The 22,236-nt window shown below is 40.1% G+C and overlaps 1 protein-coding gene across 1 annotated transcript; it reads right to left on the reverse strand.

Moving 5' to 3' along the window:
- Positions 1–2,477: 2,477 nt before the first annotated feature.
- LOC132975308 (golgin subfamily A member 7B-like) lies at positions 2,478–19,127 on the reverse strand. The gene is made up of 5 exons (XM_061039780.1): positions 19,008–19,127; positions 13,103–13,228; positions 11,171–11,323; positions 5,862–5,963; positions 2,478–4,081 (listed from the first exon to the last, which is right to left on the reverse strand). The coding sequence occupies exons 1-5, from the start codon at positions 19,017–19,019 to the stop codon at positions 3,998–4,000; spliced, it is 477 nt and encodes a 158-aa protein (XP_060895763.1). The 5' UTR covers positions 19,020–19,127; the 3' UTR covers positions 2,478–3,997.
- Positions 19,128–22,236: the final 3,109 nt, after the last annotated feature.

Raw genomic sequence — 22,236 nt, forward strand, 5'->3', positions numbered from 1 at the left:
GTGTTCACCTGATAGTGGCGCTAAAAGAAAGGATTCAGAGTGAGGTGATTTAAACCTCTTTCCAACATGGACATCTGCACCAATTCTCATATCAGTACATCCAGAAATGTAAATATTTTGAGTTTGGTAAGCAATGAGCACCAACCACACGACCAATGTTAGCAACACTTTAGCTGCTAGAACAACTAAATATGTGAACTTATCCTTTAAGACCTTTCACCCTCGTATTTGGCACATTTTGACGTTCCCCTGAGTGTTATCGTAATTATCTTCAACATTAATCATCTATCAAACTCCACAATAATAACTCATATTATTATTATTATTATTATTATTAACAATATCATAAGCTACATCACCAATACTTCAAACTATTTTGGACAAAGACAAAAAATGTCTTCATTTTAGAGATAACACTACACAGCAGTTTAACGCTGTACAATCTGCTTTTATAGCTGCTCCATCACTGGATGCCCAAATCAGAGAGGTTATGAAAATATTAAAAATGGGTTTAAGAAATAGTTTTGGGCAACAGTGATGTTTGGAATAAAATAGCATTATGGCATTTCCCCCGCAACTTCTTTACACCCCACACACTCAGCATGGATAATCATAGATAAGCATGTACAATACTGCTCTTCTCCTTTGCATTTCATACATACTCATTGTTTATTTCTTTATACATTGTCCAATGAGCTCTGTTGTTTGCTTATTGGCAGTGTTGAGAGTCATATTTAGAGTCAATTTTGCAGTCCATCAGCCCCAGGTTGGGTATCCATTCCACTGGGATGAAACATGAAGGCATCAAAAAGCACAGGAGGCCGAACACAAGCACAACTGAACTCAACTTCTGTGGGGAAAAAGTCTCTGTTGGTTCATCCAGGAAGTAAAGTGTCATGATGAAAATAAACTATCCGCTACACTGAAGAGATTCTTCAATGTCTTCCCAGTAAGTAGTTTAACTCCAAAATGACACGCTCTGGTCAAGGTACAAAAGGCTGGTTGGAGGGGTCTCTGTTGTAGGTTTTGCTAGGTGGCTTAAGAAGAGGTAAACGACTACACTGTCAGAAGGAACAAAGACTTTATGGTATGAGGGAGTAAACGGGAAATAAAACTCAAAATGGTAAAATAACATAACGAAGGGAAATATGGCAACAGAAATAGAACATGCAGACACTGAGGCAGGGCTCAAGTGTTTTCAGGAGGTCTTGTCTTTTGTAAGACAACGTGTGGGTGTGCTGTCTACTGGCATCAACATTTTTGTCACATAATGATCATCTTTTGTTTCGTCAGCCTCCACACACACAAGCACACACGCTGTTAGCAGTGTTTCCCCACAAAGACAGAAACGCTCCTCCGGCTAGTCTGTCTTGGGTGTATTGAAGATGTTTGTCTGGAAAATGTGCCTGTTGAATAGTGATGTAGTGTGAAAAATTAATGTCATATACATATATTCATTTCATGTTTTCTTTCGACTAATTCCTTTTGAGATTGTCTCTTGGGAATGCAGAACTTCCTCAGTCTGACCCTAGAGGGAGCTATAACTGTGCTCCACTGACACAATGACAAACTGCCCAAACTACATTTCAGAATGAAGGATGGCACTAATTAGAAGACATACTCTTTGATTCTTAATTTTGTTGTGTTTATGTGAAATACACTCTCTTCTAAATACCTAATTTTGATTATTTATTGTTTTTTGTTTGATTAAAAAATAATTAAAAAACCTGCATCTGCACGAGAGCCAAGACAGCTTGACTATTTGAGGTTCAGGTTCAATAAACTGTATGTGGGCAGCTTCTCCTGCACATACCTGTCATTAACACCCATACTGGATAACATACATCAAACAGCTGCAGAGATAACAACCCACACTGTTTCAGTTTCTCAGGAAAGAAAACGTGTCAGAGTGTTCAGATCTCTTTAAGCACACTGATCTGTACACTTTGACGTCTCCCTAATGATCAGCACGCTTTCATCTCTCACTAGATAGGACTAGTGACTGATGGCACTGATGGCACTGACGCACGACACACATATCCCCACAACCAGGCCAACTGGCCTGCTCTTACAAATCCTGGGTTATTTTGTGTTCCCAACGAGATGAGACCACAGAAAATATTGTCGGGCTTGGTTGAGTCCATCTCTGTGTCTGCCAGAATGTGTGTGTGTGTGTGTGTGTGTTTGTTTGTGTTTGTGAAGGAGAGCATGTCCAATAGCCACTGGGGTGTACGTGTGTATCGAAAACCTTGCATAAGTATTCATCCCCTTGAACTTTTCCATTTGTCGTCGTGTTACAACTGCATGTTTATGCTTGTAAATTTTATCTAAAGATGTTTTTTTTTTTTTTTTTACAGATTTGCCTTTTTGAGAACTAGTCTCCCTTGTCTTTATAATATAGATACATAATGTTTTGCAATCATCTGTTTTTTTCTGTCTTCAGCCTTTAAATTAGATATTTGTACATTTCGTTTCTAGCATGGTCTGCTTGTATTTGAAAGTCTATGTGGCATTAACTGTATCTTCAAAACGATTCAAGAATAAAAAGAGGTACCACTTGAGTGGTCTGATATGAAATCTTTACAAAGATCAAGTGCAAAGGACTGCTTTTAGGTTAACTTGTGCATCTAACAGTCAGTCAGCTGTAAACCATAGACTGTAAATATTAATGGACGAAGCCCGAGTGACGTCACCCATCTGTTACTGCAGGGGGCTTTGTAGTCCCATCGATTGCGGTCGCAGTGCTGACTCACCCTAACTTCAGTCAACTAAACGAAGGTCTAAGAGCAGGAGCTGAGGCAGGTTTGACAAATTGTCACACCGCGCCCGCCTGTCATCAGGTCAGCTACACGCCTTATTGTGAATAATGCTTATCCTTAGAATCAAAACATATAAGTTATTTTAAAATGTACAATGTGTGCCGATCGAGACCTATTTTGTTTTTTGTACCAGGCTGTAAACATGATAGTTTGTGCTGTAAAAATGTTAATCTAATGTATTTTTCATCCATAGTGTAAAATATAAAGATCTGTACCTTAATGTTTTGTTGCTTCTACCATCATTTTTTGGTTTTGTTTTGTTTTGGATGAATGTCAAAATTCTAATCAAACTGTGCTTTTATGCTCTGGTGAAGTTGCTGTTTATAACACTTTACCAACAAAGCCATTGAATTGACTTGAATGGAAAGAGAGAGAGAGAGAAAAGAGGGCGCATAGGAGCGTTGTGACCTACAGCTGTGATGTGGATCACCAGCATCAACTGCTGTGAATGAGAAGAATAAACAATTCAAGGTGCTCTCTGTTAGCCGTTTGATACTGAAGCCAAATGCATGTGAACAGAGCGTAGAACCGTATGGTCCCTCTGCGGGCCCAATTTGCCAGCATTCAGAGCAGGTTGACCTCAACCACCTGACATGAATGCAATCATTCAGCGAGACCGGAGAACATTCTGTCTCCCGGGAGGCTGGTACTTTTCCTCCTTCTACATTTCAGAGCTGCTGCACAGACTTAAGGCTGCCTCAGTAGATACACATAGTGACAGTGACCTCCGTGAAAACAATCAAGCATTGATGTCCAGTTAAATTAAGCTTAAGCCAGCTGAATCAGCTCGAAGACAGAGATGGTGTGAGTCATGGAAACAGACGTGATGGAAGAGAGAAAAAAAATGAATGGAACAATTGGAACACCAGAAATGATGATGAATATCTGTTGGATAGTAAAGGATATTCCCTCATAGACACTCTTGGTGTTGGCTTGTATATTTGTCTAGCGCTTGTGTTTGGGGGCTCTGTTGCACTTGTGTTTAATCCAGTGTGTTTGTGTAAGCCAGCTCCTGTTCTCAGGTGGCAGGGAGAGTGTGAATGCTTGTAGATCACCTCCACGCCTTGTTCTCGCCACTCGTCTTAGAACCTCGTGCTCTCATGTTTCAGCATGCGGATGTTGGTGAGTGTCCCGCTGCCCCTGTGGTGGTACCCGTAAGCCTGGCGCTGCCCCTCCAGTCACCGAGCGCTGCCTGCCGACGACATGGTGCTGCTGGGACTGGAGCTGCCCGAGCCCCGGTCCTCAAACAGACTGATCTCTAGCTGCAATACATACAGAGAGTCAAGGACCATAATGACAGAGATAGTTTTAAAACACAGGATGTAGATAGTGCTCCAACTTTCACAACTCATTTTTCATCCCACAGTTTTGTGTTCGCAGCGTTTGGCCGAACATCCACCTCATGAGCTTTTATGTACTTGGAGAGATCAGTGAATGGCTTGAATATTTTCTCCCTCTCCTCCTGGTATCCTGTTGCTCCCTCAGTTGATACTGCTTATTTCTCAGCTCGTACTCATCTCTAAGGAGCTCCAATTGCAAAAACATCTTGTTTTGGCTGTGATTAAATCAAACATGTTAATTAAAAAACCAGTTGTAGCATCTGGAACAGCTCATGAAAAGGGCCAAAATATGTCCCAATGCTCAAAATAAAAAAAATAGTCTGGGACAGGAAAATAAAGTCATTCCATGTACTTGTGTTTACAAACACGAGGTCCCAATGGCCAAAGCATTTGATACTTATTCAAGTAATGGAAATGCCCAACATGCGTTGTCCGGTATGGTCGAGTATGCCAGCCTATGCACCGTTCAGGTAATGCATTACCCCCCAGAGAATGTCCAATACAGCAACCTTCACAGCTAGCTAACTTGAATGTATTATTACTGCCACTGGCAACTACGGTTCAGAGTTTCCAGGAGTTGTTTAATGTTAGATAGAGGGAGCAAAAAGTCAATCATTTGAAAATACTTGACAACAAAACAAAAAGGTTTTAAACAACACTGGTAGCAAATGCATCACATTAATACAGCATTACTAGGATGCAAATAAAAAAACATGTATCTTTTGAACTGCACAGTTCCTAGGCTAGTAATCTGAATTGGGAAACACGCAGGTTAATGTATTACATTCAGTCCCAAGAAGAATAAAATGGTGTCAGAGCATCTCTACACAGGAATTCCTTTATTGGATTCTGAAAAATAAAACTGTTCTTGTGATCCGAGACTGAGGGATCATGCCAATAAGGGAACACTGATAGAAGTAAGACACATGCTTTCACTGCTCTTCAGGAGAAACACGCCTCTACTCGTCTTCACAAACAGAGACCACATTGTGAAGCACTGTGCTGACTAATACGTGTTGGAAATTGGTTAGCCCTGTGACTTGGAGCCAGCTCTTACAGTCAGCTTGGGCCAGGCCTGTGTGATGGTCTACTGGACACACACTCTCTCCCATGAGGATCCTTCGCTGGCAACATGAACATTTAGCAACTCAACTTTGAAGTAAAATAGGATAAGTGATCTTAAGAGTAACAGATGTTGAAATTGATTGTGATACATCACCCAGTTCTGGAATGATGAAACAGAGCACATAGTTTTAGCAACGTAAACACATTTGAAGTGCACAAACACCTTGGGCTGATGATTCATCACATCACTCGGTTTCTTTCACCTCTCTTCTAAGAGGACATTTGACAAAGCATGCATGCTTTTTTCAGCCTTGCCCTGCTTCAAGTTCAAGTTTTATCTAGGGAACAGCAGTTGGGCAATGAACAGCTCCTCTGCAGCAGCTGGCGTTTGGGTTCCTTCATTCATTCAAGGACACCTTAAAGGTATTGTGTGAGCGGCAGGAGGTGTTTCTTGTTCATTAATTCAACACAGATGTTTCTCAGTGAAAACGACCCTAACTTTGGAGCTCAGACTAATGAAGTCTTAAATCTAGAAACTCTTAACTACTGGTTCCATCTACTGTACATGTCTGAGCCTCATTTTCCTATTAATTAATTTAAACTTGAACAGAGAGAACAGCAGATGAGTGAAGGATACGACCCTCATTCCTCGCTCTACAGGGTCCGTGAGCAGCAGACCTCTGGGAGCGTAGATCTTCTCGTTCTGCTCCTGTATGTAGCCGGATATTTTCTTCAGCACCTGGAAAAAATCAGGGAAGATGAAGAAGGGTTAGCAAAAGACAAATATACAATGGGAGATCTTGACGTTTTCAGTAGAACCATTATTGGGGGCATGATGAAAACCTCAAAAACACTCGCAGAACACGCAGTACAGTATAAGTAATATCAACAGACATTCTGAATGGGAATCCATTATCTGCATATTACTTTCCAAAGTGCAGGTTACGCTGAACATAAACCTACAAGAGGGTAAAGATTGGCATAACATCCTCCTGGTGGAAAAACTGAAAAATGGAAGAAATAATTTGTGGTCTTTTGTGCATAGTTAGCATGCGGCATGTGATACATATTCTTTTCTACTCATTGCACGTCTTTGTTTTTCCTGAACATTACAGTCTAAACTCAAAGTAATTCCATTATACTGTAAGTACGGCAGTTATTTTTATACATAGTTCCAAGCCACTCATGTCAAGCAAAGCTGTATGAATTGAATTACTAGAATTGACGAGCCGTAGCTTTTCTCTTTTTGAAGTTTTCCATTTAGAGGCTTTAGTTCCTAATTCCAAACATGGCTGTCTCAGGCTAAATGTCATGCCTTGGTTAACTGTCTGGGCAATTTAGAAACCCTCTAAAAAGTGAGGTGGATAGTTTCTTTAGACTGTTTTAGTAAAGAATCTATTTTCAGTCTAGCAAGTGAGAATTTCTTCAACTGTGCAAAAAAACAGACCACAGAGCTGCAGTGGCGCGAAGCTGAGCCCCAAGTTTAGACTTCACTTTTGCAAATAAATTCAGTAAGCATTACAACTACACACACAGTTTACCCTGGAGATTTGGAGAGTGTTTATTCAAACTCAAGCACTGTGATGTTGTCCCAGGTTGCAGCTGATAGCAACCAAATGGCTGCTGACTGATGGATGGTGATGCTAAATGGTTAGATGTTAGTCACAGTGGCATCATTAGAGCAGCTTATTTAGCCTCAGCTATGCCTCTGTGGACACCAACAGTACCGCTGTGCCATGCCTCTCCTAGACTCTGCCTAACCGTGTCAATCAGCTAAACCACGCTTCACTGGGACTCATGTACACTGAGGGAGCTGTCAGCACTCCGAGGAAAGAGGAGAAATCCTTTGCATATCTGCGTGTCTGAGCTGGAATAACACAGTTTTATCACTTAAGACTGAAAATAACAGCCTGAATTAGAATTAATAAATTACATTGTAATGTATATTAAACCAAAATATTCAGATTTTTAACTGGTTATGAGAATGGCTTAATCTAATATTAATGTTTATATGACTTATGGAAGCAAAATAGACCATCAGAAGTGTGTCAGTTTCTATATAGTTACTTTTGGGAGGTTCATAGCCTGCAGATCAAAAGAACCTTTCTCCACCAAAATGGATAAGACAGGATGAGCAAAGAGGTAAGAAATAACTGCTTAAGTCACCACAAAATGAAAGTTCCTCGATTCTGCTTGACCGAAAAGTCTTTCAAAGTCAGCTTTGTTCTTCTTTTTGTGGGTTTGGCATTTGAGGACGCAGGGAAATTACTAAAATGCAGTCTTAATGGGTAAGCTTCACGAGCTGTTGCTATTTGCAATTAAGATCCAAACATAAAGGTCATTAGGACAAAGACCTATCACAACCGAAGTAATCTAAACTATCTGTAAATACCTACAGATTATTTAATATCCATTCATTCTCCTTTTTTTCTACTTCAGTGCTGTTTTGGTCTTTGTCTTATCGACCCTGTTGTATTGGGTTTTTTTTTCTATTTAGGCATTTTTTTTATTTTATTGCACGAAGCAGTTAAAGGAGTTTTTTGCACAATGACAAAAAATACTTTATTTTCACTTGGAGAGATGTCACACTTTTTTTACAGACTACTATCTCGATCAACATGGCACAAATATCTACATAACAAGGGTTTAGTTATAAGCTGCAGTTCATTTTTTTGTAGCATGCTGTATCAGGGGTAAAACAACTTTTTCATGAATTCCTAAACTTTTCCATTCAACATGAAAAAGCTCACATCCTCTTCTTAAAGTTAACTTAAGGTCACTTCAGCAACTTTCTGCCTTCAGAGATAAGAAAACAATAGAGAGTGAGCAACACACAGAGAAGCACTCCTCCAGGAGGTCAAAGGCCTGTTACAGCTGCAGGCACAGCTGCTCATATAGTGACCCCTGCAAGTGGAGACTAAACCACAGAAGAATACTTTCTATCTCCCATTGTAAGAGGAAGAAACGACTTTTGAAATACACTGTCTGGATAATGTTACTATCAGACATGAGGTCCCTCTGTGTAAAACAATGTAAAAAGCCATCAATGGGCAGTGGTTAGCTCCATTGTGCTGCTTTTAATCAGTCAGATCTATGTCAAGTAAGCAGAATACAATTAGTACTTGGCTTGGAATAATGACAGTGTATGCACTAATTCCTCTACACAAAACAAAACTGTGTCTTTTGTTAAAAACTCCATCAAAGGCAACCAAATATTGAGGAACAGAGCCCAGCCCTGACGAATGGGGTTATTGTTGTGCAGGGAAAAGGCCAACCGTTTCACTGCTAGCCAGCTCTCAGGGCAGCTCAATCCTCTTCAGCGTAACAATATGACAGTCAAGTACACAAGCTGTGCCTCTGTTGTGTTGATATGTGTGTGTGTGTGTGTTGGCTTTGTGAGTGTGTCAGTGTATCGCCTAAGAAGCTAAGGTGTCACAGTCTGTTTCACATGCGTGTCACAGGATTGTTTTCCTCTGCTAGAGTGAAATTTAAAGGGGAATATGTGTGCATATGTATGTTCGAGAAAGTCCCATATGTGGAGTCACATTCTTGTGACTCCACATAAGAAGGAAAGCAGACAAAAGAAGGAGGAAATAGATGGAGGGCACATACTATTGCGTGAGGGAAGCTTTCTGAATGCTTTGTGCACATGAATCTGTTCTGACATGCTGGGAGCAATCAGTGTCCTTTGATAGGGTGAGATATAAGCATCAAGGCTTTGGGTGCTCCACTGAATCCGCACACAGGTCCATGCTCACTGGCGTGTGGAAACAGCATCGACTTGGGTGGGTATATTTGATTATTGTCGGTCATAATGTCATTCAGCCAAGATGTGAGTAAGTTAAACATGTAAATAAACAGCTCTCCTGTGGGGCTGATAGCATCTGAAAGTCTCAACAGAGCAGCACCCAGCTGACGGGGAGATGAAAGGAACTTCAGATTGGGACATTTCTGCATGGCTTCAACAGAGCAAAAAATCCTTTTTGTGCTTCTTGGTCAAGCTTCCAGTCCCTCTGTGGCGCTTTGATTAAGAAATGTTTGCAAAATGCAACAAGACCAAAGAGATGAATGTCGTGGGTGACAGAGATCAGAACAATGAGGCATGCTGGGACTTCACGCTACACTCTAGTTTATTCTAAAACACCGGCAGGTACTTGTGTAGTCACAAGGGAAATAATCAAACTTACTGTGTGTGCTTCTGTGTATGTGATTGTGTTGTGTATGCCTGTGTACTTGTTCAATCCTGCAACAAAGCTAGCAGAGGTTTAACCATCTGCTCTTTCTCAACATGGACATCTTTGCTGCGCTTTAGGCAAATGTGGTGTTAGAGTTGGCGTGCCAAGCTTCGCCCAACGCTGCACAGGTGTGGGCTTTTGAGGTGTTTCAGAATTGGATTTTATCTGCTTTTCTTTTGCTAAGCTGCCCTATGTGAGAGGTCAGCTTAGCCTCAGAGACCCATAGTGTATTACAAAAAAACAACTGAATATATATGTGGATGAGCGAACCTGCTTTATTAAACATTGAAAAATATGCTCCTAAAAAAAGGTTTCTGAAAAGCAGCTGTAAATAAATACTAGCTGAGCTGAAACTCAAATTGCATGTAGGTTTCACAGCTGTTTGAAAGCTACATACTTAAAGGCTTTATATGCGATTTTTTGATCGCATGCTAATGCTAGCGATCTTTATTATACTCGTATCTTTACACTGCATGTAAATTTACCCGAAATATCTAGAAACGCAGTTAAGCAGTGAGTACAGTATGTTATTCTTCTTTTCTCTAGTCCCTCAATTAAACAACTTTTATACGCAAGGGGAGGAGTCAGCCGGCCGGGCGGGCGATGTAAACAAACTGAAGATATGACTCGGAAAACTCAGAAAGCATCACAGACAGTGGGACTCGGGTGTTACACCCATTGTAGACAGTCATGACTCACAGAGTTATTTTCAGAGGATATACTTGATTTCTATTACATTTAAGTGTGAAAAATCACATATAAAGCCTTTAATATAAGCAATAATAAACTCCATAATCCCAGAGACCCTAACTACTAAAAAGATACACAAAAAAGTATAACTGTATATCATTTTCTATTTTATGGTTAGGGGTTTGTAGAGTGAAATATTGTGTTTATCAGTGAATTAACTGAGCTTTAGCAGAGCTACACTTAACAGAGAACAACAATAACACTACAGGGAGTTTCAGTATTTACAGCGACTGCTTTGAGTATGAATGAGAGCCTCATTCTTTTAATCATCTTGGATTTAAGACAAGCGATTCGTCAGTTTTAAAAAACCTTTAAACAGGCAGACCTATCATAGTGGAAATGCAGTAAACACTGACACGTGCTCTGACAGAATGAGGAGGCGGTGCTGTTTGGTCAGTGAGCATAAAGGTCTAACTGGCTGTGCTAAACATCAGATTTTAAGATGTAAAAGACCAGGACTCAGTCTGAGCTGTTGTCTGTCACAGCTCACTCTGTTACTACTTCTTCTTAAACGCTATCGCGACTGGTAGGTTGAGCTATCTGTGCTATCATGGTTACCCTGTGTATGAATTACAATCAAACACGTGTGACAGTATTGCAAAAATCAATTATTATATCCATTATACTATCTTCCTCCATTTGTAGTTTACATCCCACACATCAGGTAGTTGTATACAGCTTAAGTTCTCTGGTGTGCTACTCGCATCCTCCAGTCACACGCGTCATGTATAGTCTAGTATATTTACAATTACGCTCATGAAGCAGGCAGTCGCATACGGAAAAAACTAATGTTAAAAAGCAACTTTACCTCCAGCTTTAGAATGTGAAAAATATAAAGTGGTAAAATCTCATCTCACTTTAAGAAAGAAGGTAAATGAACATGTTTCCCAGAGTGGTCCACAGGTGGTATATGGCTGGTGTCTGTGAAAGGATGTACAGTAGGTGTGCACAAGTTGATTACCTTCTCATAGCGGGTCTCCATGCAGAGGAAGATGATATACGCTGTTGCACAAGCTAAACATCCCTCCAGGTACGACTGACCTCCGATTTTTTCAGCCTCCACATAGTAAGAGTTCAGCGTCTTCACCGTCTCCTCGAGCAATGTTCGCTCAATCTACTTGCAGACACAAACACACAGGTAGAGATATGGAGGCACACACACACAAACACACACCATAAGGACTGCAGGAGTGAAAAGAGTTCTGGCATAAGTGTGGGTGCAAGCTGTTCAGCTATAAAACTGCTTGCCAAACATACCAGCTGCATTCTGCTCAACCCAAAATATTCCTACCTTGTCAAACAATCCAGAAACACACCTCACCTGCAGAATATGAGGAAACTTAAAACTAAGATGAAAAATTAGACGAAGGTGTGAAAGAAAAGTGCAGTGGTCTGAAGGCCTGACAGAGACCATTTATCATGAAAAGTAGATTCTTAAAAATATTTATTCTAGTCTGACTCCCTGTGTGTGTGTGTGTGTGTGTGTGTGTGTGTGTGTGTGGTCTGTCTGCTTCAGATCCTTAAAAAACTAGAAAATCTAAAGAAAAGAAAAACCCCTACAAACACCTCCACAGATGCCAGAACAGCAAAGTAAAAAGAGCAAATTTGCACCTCAAATGAAAAGCACATTCCCCCAGTGTCCATATTAAGTGTGAAAATAAAAGCATTGGGCTTTCTTCTTTGCTCTTTCTTTCTGCAGAGAATAAGCAGAATACATTTAATATGTTATGAATAAAGCTGTGACACTAGTAGAGTTATTCTGCGCTTGTCTGCTGAGTTACTTAGAGGTCATACTGCAAAAGTTTGCCTCAATCTGCATAATGTTTTAGATATTTCTTCATGTGTTCCGCGATAGGAAGTATCTCAGTACATTTACTTGTTATTGTTATTTAGTAGTGTTTCAGGTATGTTTGTCTTGAATAAAGTAATTTAACATAATCATAAGTTTAATTTCAACACATCTAAGGGGAAACTGTTTTTATCAAATTCTTTATCACTATGCCAGCCGTCCAAGTATCAAGTGAACTTTTGGATATGACAAAGATCCCTCTGTGCACAGTTACGTTCAGGAACATTACCTTTAGCTTCAGAGACAGGCAGGTTCAATGCCACTCCAGAGGAAGACAGAGTTAGTTAGTTTGTGTGTGAAAGGTGAAACTGAGAATGAGTATCACTTTCTATATTACTGTCCCATCGATGAGGACATAAGGGATGCATTTTTAGAATAAAAATCTTTCATCGAATTCCTTTGGTGGGATGATTTTGAAGAATTGTGGTTGTGCCTGGGTGAACAGACGGATACATTTCACTCTGTGCTGTCAAAGGAGGAGGCAACGTTTAATGTTCTGAATTGTTGAAACACTGCAATTAAATATCTGGTATCTTATAAACCCATGAGGGTTGGGCACTTTGTGTGCGTGACATGTAAACACAATACAATCAATCATTCATAACACATAGAAAAGACAATTCCTAGGTGGAGCCGTCGGTGCATATCGCACAAGACAGACGTAACATGACAAATACAAAGTAAAACACATATCAAGACAAACTGGAGAAAGATGGATGACATTTTGTACTTTTCCCCCTTCATCTCAGTAAAGACATTGAATCAGTGGCTCTGATTCCTTTTTTAAATCTAGTTGAGTGAAGGATGCCTGTGACACCTCTGCATGTGTTAGCACATGAATGATAATGTCCCTGTCCATTTTCAATCATACACCTGCATTCTTTTACGTCGGCTCCCCCCTCAGAGTGATTGTTTGAAGCCATATTGTACCATCACTCTCACTGTGTTAGAGAGTATGAATGTTGTTTCAGGTGATGTGTGATTTTGCTGGTAAATAACTCTTTTCTTGTTGTGTATAAGTGACAGGTCTGTACTTGTGCTCACCCTGTTGTCGAGCTCTGAGGGGAACTTGCTCTGGAAGCGGCAGACGGTTCCTTCGCTGTAGTCTCTCTGTATGAACACCTTCGTTACCAGCGATGCATTGTGCCTCAGCTCCTGCAGATTATGGAACTAAGCAGAGAAAGGAGGGAAAGCGCACAAGTTATATAAATACAAAGTGCACATTTTGTTCTTGCTGGTACAAAATCACAGTATCAAAGTTTTAGCTTTACACAAGATACAGATTATTTTATTTCTTTACACTAAATTCCTGTCCAAGCCTTAACCATCACACTAATTGTTTCTGACAACTTCACTCTCTTTTACACAGATTCTGCCGATATACTGCAAAGTCCAACAGAAGTTTAGGCCTATCTTATAACTAAAACATAATATTTTAAAATCTATTTCTTTCCAGATGTATTAAGTCTTGCCAATCCTAGGTTGTTTATTTGCCGGACAGTACTGGTGCAAAAGGGCTACACAGTGAGGGAATTGTACTATATTACTACATCCACAGGAGAACAGTCCTAGTTAGCACCCTCACTTTATTCCTCCTACATCAACAGGCCCAATAGCAGTAATAACGAACACTTTAAAAGACTCCTCTTCACAGCACTTTGGCGCTGAGTGGTGTGTTTTACACCCAAACAGGCTTCCCCTGAGGAGCATACAGCGGCAAGCAAGTGGGCCAGTGCAACTTGTCCCCTGCTGATCTAAATTACTCCTCTCAAGAGTACGGCAATTAGAGATGGAGTGGGAGATTAAGACGTGAACAAAAAGGTGGAGGAAAAAACAGCAAGAGAGGCATGAAGCTCCCTTTCACGCACTATATGAAAATGTATATTTCACCAAATGTGTTCAGCATCTGGACAGTTGTGATCTTTTAGATTGATATTCGCTCAATTGAATTATTTTGATTTAACTGTGAAGGTTAGTTTGCTACCTGGACTGCACAATGAATCACAATTTCAATACAATACAGTATAAGCATTCACAATACACACATCACAAAAGTCTGAACTAAGTTTCTATTAATAAGAAAAAAATGTTTTATAAAAACAAACAATGCCTTCCGTCTCAGAATGCATACACTGTAACTATTGGATGGAGGTCACATTGACGATGCTGCGCTCTGTGTTGATGTAATAGATGAAGTTGAGCTCCCCTCAGATGAATTGCTGCCAATTTAGTGGATTCATATGATACATGTTGCAAATACAGAAGAAAGAGAGGGGAATTTTAAGCTTAAGCTAATCTAAACTTTTTTACTTTTGGTTTATTTATCACAGTTCATATGATTAATGCAATATTGAATAATGTAATCACATATATATCTCATATAGTTCAGGCCTACTTGATACTACAGTGTTATTATTGTGAAAGCAAGCAGAGGTTGTGGTTACCTGGATGTAAAAGCCCAAGTGAGTCATTTTCAAGCAGACATGGTACAGTGCCAGCCTTTCATCTCTATATAGGGTATATCACGCTCAACCAGGAATAGCATCCAAGCTGCTATTTCTGTCAGCTAGAAGCCAAATTCACCTCAGGTACTGGATCTTTCTGTCAAACAGAGCTTTTTATATCCTTCTTGCCTTCTCTGTCTCTCTAACACTCCCCCTCTACTCTCTCGGCGCTATCTTCGGGACATCATGATGAACAACAAGTCGGACTATAAATAGAAGCAATTATCAGCACATGATGGAGCATCTAATCCAAGTAAGAATCAGATGGCTGAGCGTCAGGTTCATTAAGATAATATCAAAGAGAATGTGTGGATATACATGCAAGTAAGTGACGCTTCAACATCACAGCAGTATGATCCACAATCTCCCACTTTAAGATCAATACATTACATCTATTTATCTGCCTTGTAAGCAGAAATTCACAGGGGGAAATACTTCTTTGGAAGTAGTGGTCCTGCGTTCAACTTTTACTTGTGCTTCTGGTTTACTTTAAAAGGCAGAAGTAGTCATCAGATGTCCAAAGTAGGAATTTAGTGTGCTGCCAGATGTAAAGCTCGTTGGTCAAGCTTTTGATTTTTGGGGATTTTCATGCTTTGAGGTTTGTTCAAAATTGGAGGAAGAGAAAAGGGACAAAGTGAGAAAGAAAGTAGAATGGAAAGTACTGAAGATAAAAAGCACTGGAAGTAGAGAAAATAAGGACATATTCAAGCCAGGAAAAAAGGGAAACAAATTAGATAAAGACAGGGGAAAGGAAGAAGGGAATTAGGAAAGAATTATCAAGAAGAAGGAAAATATAAGGAGTCCACTAAAGACGGGGACACGAGAAAATGAAAGAGGAAAAACGAGGAAAACTGAAGTTAAACTTGATGCAGGAAACACGTTTGCCATGCAGGTCAGTGGGGCTTCATGGTGCGCTGTGGTCTGTTATTGACCTAGTGACCTCTGCCTTACATCATGATGCTACATTACATCATGTAGCTCACTACTGAGCAAAGCAGGCAGAAGTCATGAGTCTGTGAGGCTGCCAATCAAACACAGAGTCTATTTGTTTTTATAGTATGCATTCTCTGCATACTGATTGTACTGGATTTGTGAACTTGTGTTTGGACTTTAAAAACTGACATTTTAACCAGGGCTGGTTTAAACATCTCAATCAATGCTTCTTTAACATCACAAAATCTTTTTTCTAAACTCTGTCCCTGATCAACCAGGAAGCTTGTACCCCTTTCAAAGTCACTTACAACTTGTTAAAGTCCTCCAACAGATACTCTGTTTGATACTAGAGGACGTCATGAAGGATTTCTTTTGTTACGTGTTGTTGATGTTACTGGCAGAGTGTCCTTGTCTGTGTCCATTTGAGCTTCTCAGATAAATGTTTTCTGTTGGCAGAGTGCTGATGTTTACTTTCCTGGGTGGGAGACCAGGGTTCAGATCCAGTCTATCTATTACTGTGTCTAAATATAGCACACAAGCAGACACCGATGTGAAAGTGTCATCGAGATCACACAGGAGTCTATTAAGACCTGCTTACCGTTGAGCTGTCTGACTTCCCTCTTCCCACACATCAGGGGCTTTTAGTTTCTTGTATTGTTTTTGCATTACATTTAAACACAGAGATTGAATAGATAAGAGTGAAAATAAGTATGGAAGAAGGACATATCGATGGTAGTGACCAGTATAAAGGATCAAGAAAAGATTGAAACAAATGAACAAAACAGGGAGGCCAAAACACAAACAGTGCCTTGAATAACTCTCTTTTTTAACAGCATTATAATTTCCGACCAGTGTTATGACAATTTGGTTTGATTAACAAACAAAAGCTGTGAGAAAAAAAAACACACGTTATTGGATTCTCAATTATGAACATGAGGGCACTGGTTGCACCTGATGAGGTTCACAGCAAATCACTCAAAGCTGTCAATATTTTTAAAATGTGAAAACCATGTTATATGTCCCACAGCTAAAATTCATGGTCTATTTTGTGTTGGTTCATTAAATATTACCCCAAGATGATTTGTTTTTTGATTTTGAACATAACAACATAAAGAGAATTTTAGCAAATCCAACTGCGAGAAGATGATAGAACACATGTAAATAATTTAATCCATTGCAAGCTTCTTTGACATAAAGGAATTCAACTTATTCCAAGTTAATTTTCACATTTTAGCATGAAGGATTTCCCTTGAAAATTCCACTGGTGCAGAAAAACATCTTTAAAAAAATATTTTATCCACAGAAACAGTTACTGACCAATTTCAGTTTGAACCAGAGCTTTAAGATGTCACATAATGCACCTCGAAGCTGTGTCGTTTCCTACTATCAAAACCCTCCCCCATACCCTATAGTTATTTTCCCCAGCCTGGATCTGTAGGTCTGTGTGACTCTCATTGCCCTGACATGTTTCCTACTTTAGTCACTCCAGCTTAAGGAACGCATAACGACAGCATGGGTGAGTGCTGCCAGTGGGCAGATGCTGCAAAGGGCACACAATTACAACACGCACTGTAAATGCTCTCAGAGTTACGTTTCAATCTCCTACCTTTTCCTTTCTGTCAGCTCTCTCTTTTCATCTCTTTGTAATAAAACTGGTTTTCTGCCACTGGGAGCAGAGCTAGTCATGCTTGCTGCCAAACAGAGGTACCCAGAGGTCTATAAATCATTGAGATTAGACGGTGTTGACTAAACAGTCAAATTTTCTGACATTTAGATGGAAGATTAGTGACTGTGGAACCAAAGCAGGAAGAAGGAAATTTTCTTTGGATAAAAGTGGTGCGTTGTTTCAAAAGAGAGCTGATCCCGTGCCAACCTCTGAGCTTCCACACATTATTCGTCAACAGTGTCACTCTCCAGGCACGGCTAGCCTTAAGACTGAGAGGAGGATCTGGCAGGAGTGGATGTAATGGATCCAGAGAGCAACCATGCAGCACAAACAGTCTGCAGTATGAGCAGATTACTTGGTCACTTAATATTAGCTGACTATGCATAAAATAAGAATGAGTTGTAATATTAAAGTAGATGGGGAAAGAGAGCGACAGAGAGAGAGAGAGAGAGAGCGAGCGACAGATGGATGAAACCATGAACAGGAAGCAAACTGTGCAGCTCAAACTCCAATCACTGACGGTTACAAACTGCAGCAGCCTGTCAGCATTAAATATGCCATAGATAATTGATGGACTTGGACATAAAATCTGTGTTGCTTCCACACACTCTACGTTTTTCTGTGCGTGTGCATGGTGTGTTTGTGTGCATGCGTGTGCCCGTGTAATTGATGGGGCTTGGACAGGGACACTGGCAGCCCACCAGAGGAAAATCAGGGCTGCTCTGCCAATGCCTTGCAGGCTCAGGAAGAAAGAAAAAAAACACACACACACACACTCACAAATCCTGCCTGGCACACTGTCCACTGCACCTTTACCTGCTGCATCATTATGCCGGAATTACAACTTCACTCAATCATAAATTAGGTAATTTCAGGTGTATCTGACATCCAAATACACACAGGAATAAACATATACTGGATACATTCACATGCAGGTATGCTTTGCATGTAAGAGAGTCCCACCAAAGTTAAATGCTGTCCCCTTTGATGAGATCATTATTATGGTAACTAAGGCAGTAATGGCTTTATTATGGTGACATCACCAAGGACACGTAGAGGTGGCATTGAGGAAGACGTGCTGCTGGCCTGAGAGCCATTAGGCATTACTGAGGCTAAAAATACATTAGCAACACTGTTGATGCTGGGGGAACTAGAAACTGCAACTGTGACATAGAATAGTAACAGGAGTTTTTGTTGTCGTCTCAAGGAGCTTGGTGAACTTGGCGCCAATCATGTTAACTACATTTAGTGCAGGCGTGACAAGTCCCAGAGAGATTAGTATGGAGTATGAAGCTCATTCAAAATGCAAGGACTGAACCTTGTCAAGCTTATTTAGAAGTATACCATAGGGAAAGAGGGGATGTCCCTGTCCATGGTGCTGACTTCTCCATCACCATCATAACTCTCATTAGTCTCCAGAGCTTAAGAGTGAGTTCGTTTCTACGAGTCTATTTGCCTCACATTTCTTAACAAAACGGTGAAAATGAAAACAAAAGAGAAAAAGGGTCTGGAGGTGTCGGTCCGCAATAACAGAGCTCATAAACAGTGCTGAAAGTAAGTGAAGCTGCTGAATGAAAACACATTTTCTTGTCTAAGAATGAACGTGGTGCTCTGTTGCATTTTTAATCGAAGCAATGTCTATTAGACCAATTTAATTGATTTAAGGTAATGTTTAGCATAGCCAGAGTAAGCTATAGATACCGGAGATTCAACAAGCAAGACATTGAGTTTACAACGCTGCATCTGTCAAGCTGCAGTTCTTTAAAAAAAAACAGGTGCACAGTCATGTTTCGGTTCCTGTTGACAGAACGAAGAGGAAAGGCAGCGAAAGGTACACATTTCTTACCTCTGTCGCCATATTGCAGTAACAGGGTGAAGGATCTGTCCCGTGCTGAAATCGACAACCGTATGCTCGTGCCGTGTGGGACCACGCGACTTCACAGCTTGGCAGGAAAACTGGAGGCACGAGCGAAGCATGCACGTGCTTGTGCTTGTGCGCGTGCGAGACTGTTACTGCCTGCTTGCCTGAGCGCGAGCCTGCGAGTGTTATCTCTGAACTGAGAATAGGATATGCTAATTGTTAAGAATTAGATTTTTAATACATTAACCGAGAGTAATTGGCTCTCTAGTTAAAGTCCTCAAGGTCACTTTGAAGATTCCTTGTCAGGCACAGGTGGAATTACACTTTCTGATTATAAAAACTTTACACTGATGTCCATATGCATTAACATTTGAGCAATATTCATGTTTTTAGAACTTTAGTAAACGTAGTATCAAAGCAACTCTACACAGCTATGATAGAGCTATAATACCAAAGTGTTAGCCAAGAGGTAAAAAAAAGAAAAAAAGACTGGATCATGAGTTCCAAGGGATATACCACAGTGAATCACTTGTTACTGTCAGCACAGCCAGGCTCTACTTCAATTAAAAACCTGTGTTTATAATCAGTCAGTGCTGTACAGTCATCCTGGAGGTGTTCACTGTGGCGAACATGGCTACCCTTTAAAAGCAGGCTGGTTCGGTCATGCAGTGATGACTCATACTAGAGCCCATATGTTTAATGCACCATTAGAAAGTGCTGATATTAAACATTTATCACAGCCCACTTGGCTGTTCTATATTTCCCCGTTTTTCCTTTTATGAAAAGCAAATTCTTCCACTACACAAAAAGATCAAGGTCTCACTGGGTTTTAATTTTTTACAAGGTTGGCTTAAAATTCACAAATAGGGCTATGGAAGAAACTGTGGCAGCCGGGGAAGAAAAATCTTGCTCTTGATTCTCCCAAGGACGGGAAAATGTTAAGGATACGATTAAAAATAAAGAGGAAAGTTGATGACATAACTAACTTTGATGAGGCGATTTTTTTTTTTTAATTTGTCTAATTTTCTTTGGGAATCATGACTCAATAAATGTGCAGAAATGTGTCCCATAGCCAGTCACTTATACACATTGCCTGAGGTATGTTTAGATCACATTCACAAACTGGCATATTTATACACTCCACTCTATCCATAAAGACACAGCAGCCTCCAACTCTTATGAATTGAAGCAGAATCCAAAAATAAGACGGAGGAGCGTAAACAAAACGAGAATTATTCAGAACTAATATTATACGCCAGGAGCATGCTGCTTGCTCCAGATTGCTTAAAAAGATGCAAATCTAATCACACAGTGCTTACATTCCTTGGGGGGGAGATATGTATACATCTATGTATTTTGTATACATGTGAATTAGTGTGTGTTAGTGCATGTGAGTGTGAGTGTGTGTATTCCCTATTTGGCATTCTCCAGTGCATTTTCTCCTCAAGGCTTTCAGGCACACACACACACACACACACACAAATACACTCAAACATTACACGCTCATGCATCACATAAGCAAAAGCCTGAGACGTTCCCCTATACAGCAGAAATATCTCATTATGAGTGCTTATTATACCGCATGTGCATAATGTGTAGGAAGTCTCAATATAATGACACTTAAATCTTTTCAACCCAGGGAGGCTAGAGTGCTGCAAAAAACAAAGCCATTGGATTGTTGTTTTTACTTGGAGTCTTTTTAGAGCAAAACTCCCTGAAAACAAAACTAATTTCTCCCCTAATATTACTGTATATAACTGCGGACCTGACCCTTGTCTGGCCAATAACATCTGTTCTAACACGGGGCAGGTTACAGAAACTATAAAGGCGCCTCTGAGGCATTTTCTTAAAGGTTTACAATGCAACTCCATGCAGAGCAGATTTTCAGATCAAAACAAATTGCTCTCTAAAGACCTTTATATTCCCTCAACTCACCCCTTCCCTGTGGTCTCCACACTTCTCCACACTGCTCCTGTCTGGTTTCTCTAATAGGGTTCTGTAAGACAGAGACGGCAACAGATCGGTGCTAATAAACATCTGGGAAAAATAGATTCTGCAACAAATTTAAACTCGGCTGTTATATATTTGTCTTTTTAGGGCATAGAAAAAGTATTTTCTCCAGTTTGGAAAATCTGTTGGTCCTCCTTCTATTGGACTGTCCGTTATTATGCCTCTACAAACAACGTCCCTGAGTGGGCGTGGCTGTCACTCCTCCCCATGTGGTGGCATGGCTAACGGTTGGACATGGAATAGTTCACTCAAAGAAACATGTATGAAACATATTTGAAGGAAGCGCTGCCCTGTACATGTGAAAAGAGACCAGAAAACATCAAATCCAGAGGGAGTTTTATTTCATTCTCTCCTTGAAAAGTCTTATCTCCACAATCTTTAACATGGGGTATATTAGATTTTTGCTATATTTATATGTAGAATGTTGCATGTTATACCTTTAAACAGCAAAGCCGACTGACGCTAATGTAGAATGATTTATTGTTTTAAGGTCGGTATTAGAACATTAAGCTGTAAATGAACTTTAAAAGAAGAACAAATAATTGTACCCGAAGCTTTGGTTTACATCCACCAAGATTTGGTAAAAGTTTAACTTACCACCGTCACATTTTTTTGTTGGGGAAAACAAGGTAGAGAGTCATAAAAAAGTAACCCACCTTTGGCTTTTTGTATAGGAAAACGTATGCATGATGTCACTAACTGTGTTTACTTGAGGGGGCTTAAGGTCAGCGCAATGTTGATTAAAATAACCACAACTTATACCTTCATTTCCTTTTGCTCACAGATTATCTCTGACAGGAACTCTAAGCGTTCTTTGAGGTCATCTCAAGGCAGTATGATCTGACAAGCATGCAATTATTCATTTAAGAGGTCATAAACTGAGGTATCCAAAGTTATTAGGATTTCACCACTAAGGATTATTAATGCCAGAACTTAATTTTTTATATTCAGTCCATCATCTCGTTGTTCCCATCACAGTGGCCTGCCTTTGACAACCCTGAAGCCTTGCTGTTTGTACAGCGAAGAGGGATGTATATTCTGGGACAGAAAAATAACAAAGCAGTTACTTGGTATTTTTATAAAGCTCAAGAATGTAGCTCCTTTTCAGCTTGTTAGTGTTTATATTTCAGTGTAATTATGTGAAGTGCTTTAACAGATATTTCTACGTTGTCACAAGATTGACACACTAATGTGTAATTTTCTG

This window comes from Labrus mixtus, chromosome 6 (assembly GCF_963584025.1).
Source record: "Labrus mixtus chromosome 6, fLabMix1.1, whole genome shotgun sequence".
Taxonomy (NCBI): Eukaryota; Metazoa; Chordata; class Actinopteri; order Labriformes; family Labridae; genus Labrus; species Labrus mixtus.

Bases quoted from the DNA above. Each gene is read 5' to 3' on its own strand.
- LOC132975308 (XM_061039780.1), bottom strand. The intron at 5,964-11,170 runs GTAATCAACTTG...GATTTTTTCCAG, and splicing joins TGGAGACCCGCTATGAGAAG to GTGCTGAAGAAAATATCCGG. The intron at 4,082-5,861 runs GTATCCTTCACT...TATGTATTGCAG, and splicing joins TAGAGCGAGGAATGAGGGTC to CTAGAGATCAGTCTGTTTGA.